Raw genomic sequence first — 13,227 nt, forward strand, 5'->3', positions numbered from 1 at the left:
GGGAGGGAAGAGAGCCTCCTGGCTCTGGGTTCCCCCTACAGAGTCACTGAAAACACCCCCAGGGGAGGCGGCCACCAGCCCGGGTTCTGTCTGCTAGGGACCCTTAAGCTCTGCCATCCTAACATTTCTGAGCTAGGCAGAAAGCTTTTTTTTTTAAAAAAAAAAAAAAAAACAATAAACACTCTTATAAAGAATATTTTAATCCCCTGGAAGGAATATGCTTTTAAAAGTCCATGGTACATTTTGTGTATATAAGAAGATCCTCCTAATTACAAATGAAGTTGATCTCTTTGGATTTACTGCTTGTAACTGAGTCCAATAAAATTTAATCTCCCTAAAAGTCTTCTGACAATTCTGACTTTCAGTTAATACCATCTTGCACTTGAAGGGCTTAGTCTGGATAATCTACATGTTCCACTGGGGCCTCTCAGTTGGGTGTTTGGAAGGCAAGCCAAGCCTCATCTCTGATTGTGGAGAGAGGAGCCTCCAGGCAGCGGATGACAGGCCTGAGGTCACTGACCGTCCCCCCTCCTGCCTTCATGCTCCTGGGCGTCTGCTCTCTAGCAGGAAAGGACCACACTCTTTAGCGTGCATGCGCCCTTTTCCTAATCCATCTGGGTAGGGCAATCTCCCCCGTGACTCCCTGTTACTGCCCCAGATTTACCTTTACCTCCTAGGAATCTGACGTGGTGCTCAGGGTGCAACCCACTCATTCGTGCCGTGGGTCTTTGAAGCACCAGCTCTTACCTGCAGGGCAGAGCCTCTGATGGCATTTCAACACAGGGTACTTGACAGAAAGATAGTCAATGGACACCAGCATCTGATCCTGACCCTACAATGAACTGTCCAAGGGTTTCATCAGCCTAGAATTGGCTGTGGATGCTACATGGGCGCCCTTACCCACAGGACTGATTCTGCCTCCCTCTTCAGATGGACTGACAAAAAAATGTGTTCCTACTTAAGGAACTACTGAGGGCCAAACTAGAAAGTGCCTAAAAGATGCTCTGAGTTAGCAGTTCAGTTCAGTCACTCAGTCGTGTCTGACTCTTTGCGACCCCATGAACCGCAGCATGCCAGGCCTCCCTGTCCATCACCAACTCCCGGAGTCCACCCAAACCCATGTCCATCCAGTCGATGACGCCATCCAGTCATCTCATCCTCTGTCATCCTCTTTTCCTCCTGCCCCCAATCTTTTCTACCATCAGGGTCTTTTCCAATGAGTCAGCTCTTTGCATCAGGTAGCCAAAGTATTGGAGTTTCAGCTTCAACACCAGTCCTTCCAATGAACACCCAGGACTGATCTCCTTTAGGATGGACTGGTTGGATCTCCTTGTAGTCCCCGGGACTCTCAAGAGTCTTCTCCAACACCACAGTTCAAAAGCATCAATTCTTTGGCACTCAGTCTTCTTTATAGTCCAACTCTCACATCCATACATGTGATGCTCTAGACTGGCTCTTTAATTTTACAGATGAGGAAACCAAGAGGGCATTGGGTCCCAGGCAACATATTGGACCCCCTTTTCTACACTGAGTGTGGTGGTGGGGGTCCTTCATCCATGGTTCTGCCACTGGCTGCCAGCAATCCTGGGACGGAAGAACAGCGGCCACCCCCTGCCCATCCCCTGGGGACAGAAGGTGCCTCTCCACTTCCTCCCATTTCCAAACAGAAACATCACCGCTCAACCCTTGAGGAGGCCCTTGGAGGCCCAAGACTGTTTCCCTGGCCGAAAAGACTGACTTTTAGAAGTTTGTGAAACAGAAGCATTGGAGAGATTCTGCATGCAAAGTGACCTTTGAGCACTTGCAGCATAAAAAGACAATCTCTTAAAATCCTCTGCTACTGGCCTGTGAGAAGAGGCAGGCTGGGAGAGCCATCTCAATCTGCCTGCATGCCTACGTGCTAAGTCGCTTAGTCATGTCCGACTCTTTGCAACCCCATGGACTGTAGCCCACCAGGCTCCTCTGGGAGCCAGGATTCTCCAGGCAAGAATACTGGAGAGGGTTATCATGCCCTTCTGCAGCGGATCTTCCTGACTGAGGGATCGACCCCGCATCTCCTGCACTGCAGGCGAATTCTTTACTTCTGAGCCACCAGGAAGCCCCTTACTCTGCCTACCATGCATCAGAATGGTTTAACAGTCAACAAATATCAGGAGAAATTAGAAAGGGAGTAATAACTCAAAGAAATTAAAAAAGGCTGACCAGGCTTCAGCAGGGGCACATGGGGCCACCTTATGTATTCGTGGCAGTTTCTGCTTTTTTATTTCCTTTTAATCTCAAGCCTCTGCTGATGACCAGCCAGTTCCTTACATTTGTGAAGCCTGGTAGCTTTCCTGGGTATTCACTGGTTTTATTGGTTGTTTGTGTGAATGGTGTGTGTGTCTGTGTGTGTTTTCAGGTCAGTCGCAATGACCTCTCTCTTCTTCCCTTCTTTAGGCTACTGTTGTGGTCAAATACTTTTCGCAGTTTGGACTCTTTCCATGGACCACAAAGCGCTACGCTGGCATCAACAGGGAAAAGCCGTTTTCTCTGCCCAACATCCTCGGGGTTGAGAAGCGAGACGGCTCTGAGTTGGGCGACCTCGTGCAGCTGCTGGCCCTGTTTTTCCATCGCTCTACCCTGCAGGTGCGTCCACCTCCTTCTCCCAGGGGCTGTGACCTTTGGCTCCACTCCCCACGAGTCTTCACTTGCTAGTCACGACCATGAGAGGTGGACTGGCTGAGATCAGGGTACCCATTCCCCTCTCCAGACCAAGAAAGGGAGCCCCCCTGGCCCGGACATCTCAGCTGCAGAGACTGATAATTAAATTTTGAATGCCCAGCTCAGCCTCCAGACGTACTGCTGCTCTGTTCCCCGTTGGAGGGTGTTTTCTTTTTCGTGACGTTTAAATCATTTGATTTGAGATTTTCCTGTTCGCAGTAACCCTCCCCCACCAGGAGCTGACTCTGCACCCTGGCTGCACCCTCAGGCCCTTCTCCCCTTGCCCCCACCCCCTGCACCCTCAGAGCCCCTTGCCCCTTCCCATTCTCTCCCCATCTGGCCCCACACTGCAGAGACTTTTCCCTGACACCTTCCTGGCCTTCCTTAGAAACCTCCTTCTGCACCCTTGTCATTCCCCTGGCCTCCCCCTGGTTTGGGTGTATGAGTGTGTGTGTGTGTGTGTAGCGGTGGTGGTGCGAACTCCTCATGCCCATGTCCTCCTCATGTCCTCCAGGGCTTGGGGCTGTGGGATCAGCCGCCATGTGACCAGGCTCATTGCAAGGGGGAGAGAAAGAGCAGGAGGCGGAGAAGAAATGCCAGTGGAGAGGCTCCAGGCGGTGGGCACCTCCGGAGACGGGCCGACCTGGACCTCTCCTCCCAGGAGCTGCCATTGTCCCCACCAGCCCCCAAATGGGCCTTCTGGAGGCGTTGGTGGGCCACGGGACACAGAGGTAGGCTGCACCCCACTTTCCCTGGGCCCCAAGCCCTCCAAGGTCTGGCCCAAGGAGGTACCCTCATTGGTCTCAACACAGCTGCAGAGCCTGGGAAAGTGTAGGCTACTGGGGTCCCCAAATCTGGGCCAGGAAAGGGTCTGGGGTTACTTCTTCCTCACCCAGTGCCCAGGCTGCCCTGCCAGCTTCCTCACCCCACCAGGGTTTCCTTTCTGCAGCCTGGGGTCCAGACCAAGTCCCCCAGGATCAGGGAGGCAACAGTGCAAGCCCACGCCCTGGACTCAAAGGCTGGCGGCAACCACGTGGCACCTGGTTCCTTCCCTCCCAGCCCTGGGGTGGTGGGGGGCAGGGTGGTCCCAGCCAAAGCAGCTTCTGGAGGAAAAGCTGAGGGGAAGGCCTATGTTTCTGTGTTTTGCCAGGGGGTCCCCAAGACCCAGGATCCAGGAAGACATGGAGCCTCCTTAGGAAGCAGTCACTCAGACAAAAGCAACTCAACAGAATCTTGTTGGAGACGCTGGAGGAAACCAGGAAGCTGGGTGTTAGGAGGTGATCAGGGGAGCTCTTCTGGGAGCTGGGGGCCAGCTGAGTCCTAGGAGCTCCTGTCATCCCCCCCTCCCCACAATGAAAGCTTCCCTGCAGGCAGATCTGCCATGAAGACCTCATGGTTATTGTGGAGCCTGGTGCCTCTGGGTGAGGACCAGGGCCTGCATCTTCCCAGACCAGGAAAAACACCACGTGGGAGTCAGATCCCAGACTTGCATCTGGGAAAGTTGCAGCCTACTTTCCCACTTGCTGGTCTGTCTGTAGGACTACAGTGAAACTGTGACCATCCTTCCTTTTTGTCCAGGCATTTCTCAGTTCACACTTTGGTCTCTCCTTCTATCTGTCCCATTATCCATCAATTTACCCATCTTTCCACCTTTCTTCCTTCCATCGACCTATTGTCTCTGAATGCGAACATTCTTCCTTTCTCCTTTCCATTCATTCAACCATCTCTCCATTTGCCCATCTGTTGACCCATCCACCTGCCTCCCGCTTACCCATCCATCCCTCCATCCATCCACCTATCCATCCATCCACCCACTCATCCATCCACTCATTCATGTATCCATCTATCCTCTTACCCAGAGTCACCTGGCTGCCCTCCTTTTACTCGTCTGTAGGACCCCTGTAGGACCCCTGTACATGACAGGTAATCACACATGGACACTGTACTCTCTCTCATTTTCAGAACCATTTCACACCGACTCCAACATTTTCCCCCTACAGCCACCCCATGGCATAGTTGGGCCGGGGCTTGTCATCCCCACTTGGCTGGTAAGGAGCCTGGAACTCAGCAGCAGAGCCACTTGCCTCATGTCACAGAGGGAGGACTTGGCGGGGAGAGGGTCCACCACCCCAAGCTCTTCTCCAGGCTGCATCTGGCTGGATTCTGGGCGAGACCCCTCGAGAGCCTATGATTGGGTTAGTGATGAGGTTGGACCTCAAGCGACCAGACTTCATGGAATTGGAGGAATTGGAGATGAAGAGAATACAGGTGTTGGGAAAATGAACCCGTGCGTGGTCCCCACCTCTGCATCTCCCAGCCACAACTTCCTCCCAGAACTTTCCGGCCAGTCCTGAGTGCGGTCAACCAGGAAGGCAGGCTTCAGCATCACCCTGTCTCCTGCAGGTCCCTCCGGATCTATCACTCCATCCGCCGGTTCTTCTCCAACCTCCGCCAGCCCCCGGCAAGCCCTGTGCGCGACGTGTATACCCTGGCTTTCCTGGTGGAGGTGCTCAACTTGGTCATCGTCCTTTTTGGCTACTGGGCCTTTGGGGTGAGCCTGCGAGTCCCAGGCCCATACAGGCTTCCAGACTGCCCCACTGAGCACTTGGCTTTCCTGGGAGCCTCTGCCTAGACCCCTGGGTTCTTGGGGCTGCAGTGTCCCTCCACAGTTGTGGGGGAGGTGGGGTGGGGGGAGTGGGTGGCCATTAGTTCCTTAATAACCGGGCAGATGACTGGCTTTCTTAATAGCAGAGGTGGTCTGTCTCCCTCTCCGCGACTCTCTCCTTCTCCCCTCCCTCTATTTAGAATAGCAACTCTACCAACCCCATTACTGAAATCTCTTGTCTTCCGTGGCTTGTCCAGCTTGTTGTTGTTTTATTGCCTCTCTGAAAAGCTTGTACTAAGTAAGGGGGAAGCTGGATACTGATGGGGCAGGGGCTTCAGTGGGAACACAGGGCCTCCCCCATGTTGATGGCTCCCTTCTCTGGTCCAGAGCCTCTGTCCCCTTTGCCCATCCCCAGAATTCATCAAGGCCCAGACCTTCATGCCTGGAACTGGGGCCCCTTGCCAGTGGGAGCAGGGCTGGAGGGAGGCCTCACCTGCCCGGAGCTCCCTCAGCTCTGGCCTGTGCTCCACAGTCCAAGGGGAGAGGGGAGGTGATGTCCCATCCCCAAGCAGTGCACTTGGGGATGGGAAGGGAGGGGGGGGAGCTCAGGAGGGTTTCTGGAGTTTGGAGGCATCGGAACGAGCCTCAAAGGGCATCAGGAGAAACAGAGAGAGAAGGGCATCAGAGTCCAGGGGTTTCCAGGGACCAAGGGAGGGACCCAAGAGCAAGGACGCCAGGAGAGTGAAGCCTCTACAAGAGAGGACTTGCAGGCTGGTCCCCAGGTTGAAAGGCGGAGAGGCCCCGAGATCCAGGCTCAGAAGGGAGATGCCTTCTGAAGCGTCTGAGGAGCAAGGCTGGTGGGGACACAACCAGGACGGGCTCTCTGCCACGCATCACCCCGCTGGCCGCTTCCTAAGACACCTTTCTGGCTCCCATAGAAACACTCGGCCGCTGACCTGGCGGAGTCGCTGTCGGAGGAGACGGTGCCCGGGGCCTTCCTGGTGATGGTGCTTGTCCAGTTCGGCACGATGCTGGTGGACCGCGCGCTGTACCTGAGGAAGGCCGTGCTGGGCAAGTGCGCCTTCCAGCTCCTTCTCGTCCTCGGCACTCACCTCTGGCTCTTCTTCATCCTGCCCGGCGTCACCACGAGGTATCTTGGCCACCTTGCTGGCTCTCCTTTCTCCCTGCCCTCCCCACCCTCCGCCCCACCCCCCTAAGAGAAAAAGGCAACAGACCACCTGCTGAGGGAGCATCTTGTGATTCCCGGGGAATGAGAAGCAGAGGGCTGAACCACCGAGGGAGCCCCCAAGCAGCTTTGTAAATAAGCCCGAGGAATGTTTATCAGGCCTTGTGAACCTCCCCCAGGGGCCTCCTTGGCTCCACCCAGTTTACATTCACTCCCCAAACCCCAACATAAAGGCCAACACTCGGCCTCCTGGGGAGACTTGGAGACTTGGTCTCAGCTGAGAAGTGGTGGGATGCAGGGTGGTTCTGGGCCTGGGGCTCCAAGCCCAGGTTTGGAGCAGCAGAGACCTGAAACCTCCCCGGGACCCCAGGGCCTGGCTCTAAACTTTTCTCTGGAAGAGACATTCGTGGCAGCCTTGCTGGGGCTCATTTCTCCCTGTTCTGCCAAGAAGCACATCAGGAACTTGCTGAGGCCCCCTCTGATTAGATTGTCTCTGTTGGTCCCATGAGAGGATTTAAGGATTATCTTAATGATAAGCCAGCGGCAGCCATCCCGGGAAGGGCATGGCTCTGACAGGGCAGCTGAGGCCCCGGCTCTTCTGTCAAGAGGTGATGAAGGGGGAAATAGAAACTCACCTTTTCCAGGAAAAGTACGGGGAGCCCAAGTGTCCCCAGGGGCCACCTGCAAACCAAATTGTTGGAGGAAAAACAGTTTTCACTTTTTCTTCCTTTCTCCCCCAACTGACAATTATTCTTGAAATAATAGCCCCAGATCTCCTCTTGGCTTTGATGAGTCCAGGGCACAGTGTGGGTCCCTGAGGGTCCAAGGCTGCTGAGCAGAGAGGCCCATGCACAGCCAGGATAACCTGCTTTTCTGGACGTTTGCAGGCGGTTTAACCTCAATCACGTGGCTCAGACCTGGTACCTGGTGAAGTGCATCTACTTTGGCCTGTCTGCCTACCAGATCAGGCATGGCTACCCAAACTGGATCCTTGGCAACTGCCTGACCAAAAACTTCAGTCTCGTCAACCTCATCTTGTTCAAAGGGTGAGCGAGACATTTCAGATGCACCCAGCGGGGGCCCACAGGGGACTCTTAGGACCGACCCAGGACAAATTCTGGGCCCACATCTGGGAGGACCGGGTCTCTCCAATCTGGCCACGTGCCGAGGAGGGTCCCGGGACCCGCATGCGGCCTGAACCAGGGCAAGAGGGAACCGGCTGTGTTTATCTCTCTTGTTCACCCACATAACCTAGATACTTAGCTTGAGGCTGGGTAGCATGTAAGATTATTTGCTGAAGGGATGGAGAATACATGGGGTGGCTGGGATGGAGTGGGATGAGATGGGAGGACACAGGAAAGGATGGATGAGACGGTAGATGGCACTGAACGGATGGATGGGGTAGGGGAAAGGACAGGGATTAGACAGCATCACACAGACAAGTGTGATGGATGGATGGGCAGGACCGCTAGGTGGACCAGCACCCTCCAGCTTCCCGTGGTCTCCCCTGCTCCCAGGTTCCGTGTAGTACCTTTCCTCCTAGAGCTAAGGGCTGTCATAGACTGGATGTGGACTAACACTTCCCTCAGCCTGTCCAACTGGACTTGCCTGGAGGACCTGTACGCCAACATCTTCATCATGAAATGCCACCAGGAGTCTGAGAAGGTGGGCACGCAGCAAGTTTCCTGCTCTTAACCCTATCTCCCTGGAGGGTCCTGCTCTGCCCAGCAGGCAAGGTACTCACCTCACAGTATAGCCCTGGCCCAGCTTCACTTGGGACTCAGGAGTTTGTAGTTAAGTCCTCAAGGAAATGGCAGACCTTGTGCTAAGCTCTCCTACCATCACCTCATGAGTGCTCCATTCCTTGATGGAGCAGGTACCATTTTATTCCCATTTCACAGAGAGGCAGGCTGTTCAGAATGCCTTTTTGCTTAAGGTGATACAGCTGGGAAAATGTGGGGTCTGCACTTGGGTCCAACTCTCTCTGATCCCAGCACTGTGGACCACTGGACATTCCCTGAATTGACCACCTTCCCCCAGCTTTCAGGGGGATCATTCACCAACCTGTCTCCCTTGAGTCCGCATCTGCCTGCCCTGACCTGCCGCCCTCCACTTCTGCAGAAATACCCCCAGCCTCCTGGGCGGCCGCAGAAGAGGGCCGTGAAGTATGGGCTCGGAGGCATCGCCACATTTGCTTTGGTCTTCCTCATGTGGTTCCCCCTGGTTTTCATGTCCCTAGTGAAGACGGTGGGCGGCGTGACCAACCAGCCCCTGCAAGTGTCAGTCAAGATCGCCATCAATGGTTACGAGGTGTCTGGAGGGGAGGGAAGGTAGAGGGTGCCTGTCTTGGATGGAGGAATGGGCTGGCACCTGCTTTCTTGTTCTCCAAGCTGTGGTCCTGGGTGTGGGTCAGAGCTCAGACCCCAGCTCCCGAGCCTTCGTCCTTGTTCTTTTCCCCCATGTGTACCCTTCCCGTCTCCTCCTCCTGCTGCTTTCACAAGAGAAGAGATCTGAATCTCTTCCCCAAGTCTGACCTCTTGGCACCTTAGCTCATTGCACCTCATGTGCTTAATTCCGACACCCATCTCCCCAGGGAGGACAGAGGTTCTTTGAGCACAGCTTGGCAGTTTTGCTCCTATTTCTGTCACTAGCACGGCCAGCTTTCTGAAGCCCACCTACTTCACCCTCCTCCTCTCTGCCAGACCCTGTTCTCCATGAGCGCTCAGCGGCACAACCTGGTCCCTTTCTCGGACGCAGACTACGACAGGCTGACCCAGCAATACGCTCTCCATCCCGTGAGTGTCTCACGAGTCCAGAGGAGCCCCCAGACCCCTAGGCCCCACCCGTGCATTTCCTTCTCTCACATCCCAACCAGATATGGATACTTCATGACGCTCCAGCTATTAAAATGGAACAGACCTGGTGGGGGAAAGAGGAGGCAAATCAGCTCAGCAAGCACACAGAGATGAACCCAAATGACGGATGACCCTAGAGGCACGTTGCCTTCTGATGCACGCTTCCCTTCTCCCTCTGCCCCCAGTCTGCCATGCAGTTTTTAGCGGACTACAGACCCGAGGACATCGTTCTCGCCAAGATCAAAAGTCATGCCAGCCTGCTGTGGGGCGTCAGCCCCACTGACCGATCAGCCATGGTCCAGGAGCTTGCCAACACCACCGCCATCTGCATCACCACCTCCTGGGCTGTTCAGAGGTAACCTGGCACCACGCAGACCTAGGGCCCTTTCTTAATTCTCCTCCCCAGCTGTTTGTGAGATCTTGCAGATAAACCTTAGGAAAGTAATAGTCGTAACGACTGACATTGAATGAGGACCATCGAATGTCAGGCACGATGTCCATCCTTCTTTCCTGTCTCTCTTCTCTCTTTCAAAAAAAAAAAAAAAACCAACTTCTACTTTGAATTTGTTCATCATTGGCCAGTCTTTCACTATGGTTAACTTTTAAGGGTTAATTTATTTCTGTTTTTAATTTTATGCAAGTACAATTGAGAAACACTGAGAAAAGTGGATGCATATATATATATATACATGAGCATATACGATAAGCACAAAGTTTCATGAATTGTTACACCATGAATACATATGTGTAATCAGCACCCAGATCAAGAAACAGAACCTCGCTACCCCTTAGGAAGCCCTCCTTGTGTTTTCCTCAGTTGTACCCTCTCCCAAGGGAAGCTACCATCCTGACTTCTAACAGTACAGATTAGGTTTGCTTGGCAAAAAAAAAAAAAAATCAGTCACTGTATTTTGCTTTTATTTTGTGATACAGAACACCAGAATAAAACAAAAACTATTTGTTTTATTTTTAATTATATGGTTAGAAAGACATGTTTTTATTTTTTTTAACATTGTGTTTCCTTTTCCTTTTAGCAAGTTAGCATCTCTTTATTTTATTTCTTTTGGCCGCATGGTATGGCTTGTGGAACCTTAGTTTCTCAATCAGAGAGGGAAGCAGTGCCCCTGCATTGGGAGCACAGAGTCTTAACCACTGGACCACCAGAACCCAAGAACGTGGTTTTAAAATGGACTTTCTAAGGGACAAACAATATGTTACTTGTCCCCTAAATATTTTGACATTGTGTTAATAGACTGTTTATTATTGTTTGGCTTTATGGTCTCTTTTGTGTTTCGTTGTAGGTTTTTTGAGGAAGGAATTTGGAAATTTTGGGGGTATAACAACATATGACAAGGCTGAACAACAATGTATTTTCATGACAACTGTTTCACTGAGGCAAAAATTACATACAGTAAATTCACAGATAAGAGTACAATTTGATGAGTTTTAAGTAACCAAATACCATGTCACCACCACCCCAGTCAGAAAATAGCATCTCTACTGGCCCCGAAAGTTCCCTCATGGCTCTTCTAGTCCATGCACACTGCAAACACTGCTCTAGTTTCTATCACTGTTAGATGAGTTTTCCCTGTTCATGAACTCCATATACACATAATCATAGAATATGTGCTCGTTTGTACAACAGAATGCTTTTGAGATTCATCTATTTTGCTGCATGTATCAGCTGTTTATTCTTCTTTCACATGCTGAGTAATGCCTCACTGTATGCATATATACAACAATCTAATTACTTATTCTTCTATTAGCAGACATTTGGGTTGTATCCACTTTTATAGACATATGTTCTCTTTTCTCCTGAATGAATACTCAGGGGAGGGGAGTTGTTTTATGATGGGATGGGCTTAACCTTTAAAAAACTTAGAACAGTTTCCAAAAAGAGTTAGACCGTCTTATACTCCCACCAGCAATGCAAGTGAGTTCTCACTGCTCCACATCCTTACCAACCACAGAGCGCATCAAGCTTTCGAGTCTGACGGTTCTGACAAATGTAAGTGATAGCTCATTGTGCTTCCCATGTGTTTCCCTGATGACCAATGATATTGAGTAATTTTACATGCTCTTATTGTCCATTTGCGTACCTTCTTTCTGTTTACTCAGTCTTGTTCTTTTTGTTTGATTTTTGAATTGTAGAGAATTCTTTAAATATTCTGGATATAACCCCTTTGTCAGATACACGTATTTCAAATATTTTCTCTCCATCTGTGATTTGCCTTTCTGTATTCTCAGTGTGGAGTTTTGATAAACAGAGGTTTTCGGTTTTGAAGTCCAATTTGTCAATGTTTCCTTTTGTGGTTGTGCTTTTGTGAGTCCTTTCTAAGAAATCTTTGCTGGTCTCAAGTTCATGAAGATATTCTTATACTATGTATTCTGCCAGGAACTTTATAGTTGTAGTTTCTTGTGTCTAGATCTCCTGTAAGTAAAGGATAAGGGTCATTTTTTTTTTTTTTCTGTACTTTTTCCTAGTTTTTCCAGCCCATTTGCTGAAAAGATGTTTCTTTCTCATTGAAGGTGCCATTGCCTTGATACCTTTGTAAAAAATCAATTGACTGAACATGGATAGATCTATCTCTGGATTTTTCATTATGATCCATTGATCTATTTCTCTGGTTTACCATCTTGATTACTGTAGCTTTTGACACACTTTGAAATCAAGGTGTGTGAGTTCTCCCACTAGGCTGTTTATTTTGAAAACTGGCTATTTTAGCTACTCTGTATTTCTGTTTAAATCTTAGAAACAACTTGTCAGTTCTGAAAAAAAAAAAAAAGTCTTGTTGATATTTGGGTTGGAATTGTGTTGAAACTATAAACATTCATAGTTCAATCTGGAGATAATTTGCTTTGTAACAATATTTAGTCTCCAAGCCATGAACATCATTTATTTATTCATTTAGCTCTTTAATTTCTCTTCACGTTACTTTCTACTTTCTATTCATTTATTTTTGGCAATGAGTGTTTAAAAACATTTAATTTCATATTGGGTTATAACCAATTAACAAACAATCTTGTGGTAGTTTCAGGTGACCAGTGAAGGGATTCAGCCATACATAGACATGTACCCATTCTCCCCTAAACTCCCCTCCCATCCAGGCTGCCACATAACATCAAGCAGAGCTCCATGTGCTAGGCAGCAGGTCCTTGTTGGTTACGCATTTTAAATATATCCGTGAACTTACTTGCAAAAACAGACTCACAGACTTAGAGAACAAACTTATGGTTGCCAGGGGGAAGGATGAGGGAAAGGGATAGTTAGGAAGTTTGGGATGAACACGTACATTCTACTTTTTAACATACAGGTCTTGCACACCTTTAGTTATCTTTAAATATTTTATGTCTTTTATACTATTACAATGAAATTATTTAGAAATTAATTTCCAACTACTTGCTGCCAGAATTGATTTTACATATTGACTTTGTGTCTTATGATCTTATTAAAGGTATTTATGAGTCCCAGTAGTTATTTTCATATATTATTTAAAAATCTTCACATAAATAATCATCGACTCTTTGAGATCCCATGAACTATACAGTCCATGGAATTCTCCAGGCCAGAATACTGGAGTGGTAGCCCTTCCCTCTCCATGGGATCTTCCCAACCCAGGGATCGAACCCAGGTGTCCCACATTGCAGGCGGATTCTTTACCAGCTGAGCTGCAAGGGAAGCCCTTACATAAATAATCATGGCATCTGTAAGTTTAGGGAGTCTCATTCTTCCTTTCCAATCTATGCAACTTTTTCTTTTCCTTGCTCTACTATACTAGCCAGGAATTTTAGTACAATAGTGAGGAAGAAAGGTGAAAGCAGACATTCTTGCCTAGTTCGCAGTCTCAGGAGAAAAACCTTCAATGTTTCAGCAATAAATA

General features: G+C 49.9%; 1 protein-coding gene across 1 annotated transcript in view; it reads left to right on the forward strand.

The window, feature by feature from the left end:
- The window catches only part of LOC122681095 (piezo-type mechanosensitive ion channel component 2-like), an 88,546-nt gene that overhangs the window by 56,553 nt on the left and 18,766 nt on the right, over positions 1-13,227 (forward strand). The window contains exons 33-42 of the mRNA XM_043882814.1: positions 2,437-2,625; positions 3,215-3,431; positions 3,851-3,977; positions 5,104-5,251; positions 6,244-6,455; positions 7,379-7,537; positions 8,009-8,156; positions 8,613-8,801; positions 9,194-9,286; positions 9,532-9,701. Coding sequence (XP_043738749.1) covers positions 2,437-2,625; positions 3,215-3,431; positions 3,851-3,977; positions 5,104-5,251; positions 6,244-6,455; positions 7,379-7,537; positions 8,009-8,156; positions 8,613-8,801; positions 9,194-9,286; positions 9,532-9,701 — 1,652 coding nt within the window. The remainder of the gene's footprint in view (positions 1-2,436; positions 2,626-3,214; positions 3,432-3,850; positions 3,978-5,103; positions 5,252-6,243; positions 6,456-7,378; positions 7,538-8,008; positions 8,157-8,612; positions 8,802-9,193; positions 9,287-9,531; positions 9,702-13,227) is intronic.

The sequence above is a fragment of the Cervus elaphus genome, chromosome 23, assembly GCF_910594005.1.
Source record: "Cervus elaphus chromosome 23, mCerEla1.1, whole genome shotgun sequence".
In the NCBI taxonomy this organism is placed as follows: Eukaryota; Metazoa; Chordata; class Mammalia; order Artiodactyla; family Cervidae; genus Cervus; species Cervus elaphus.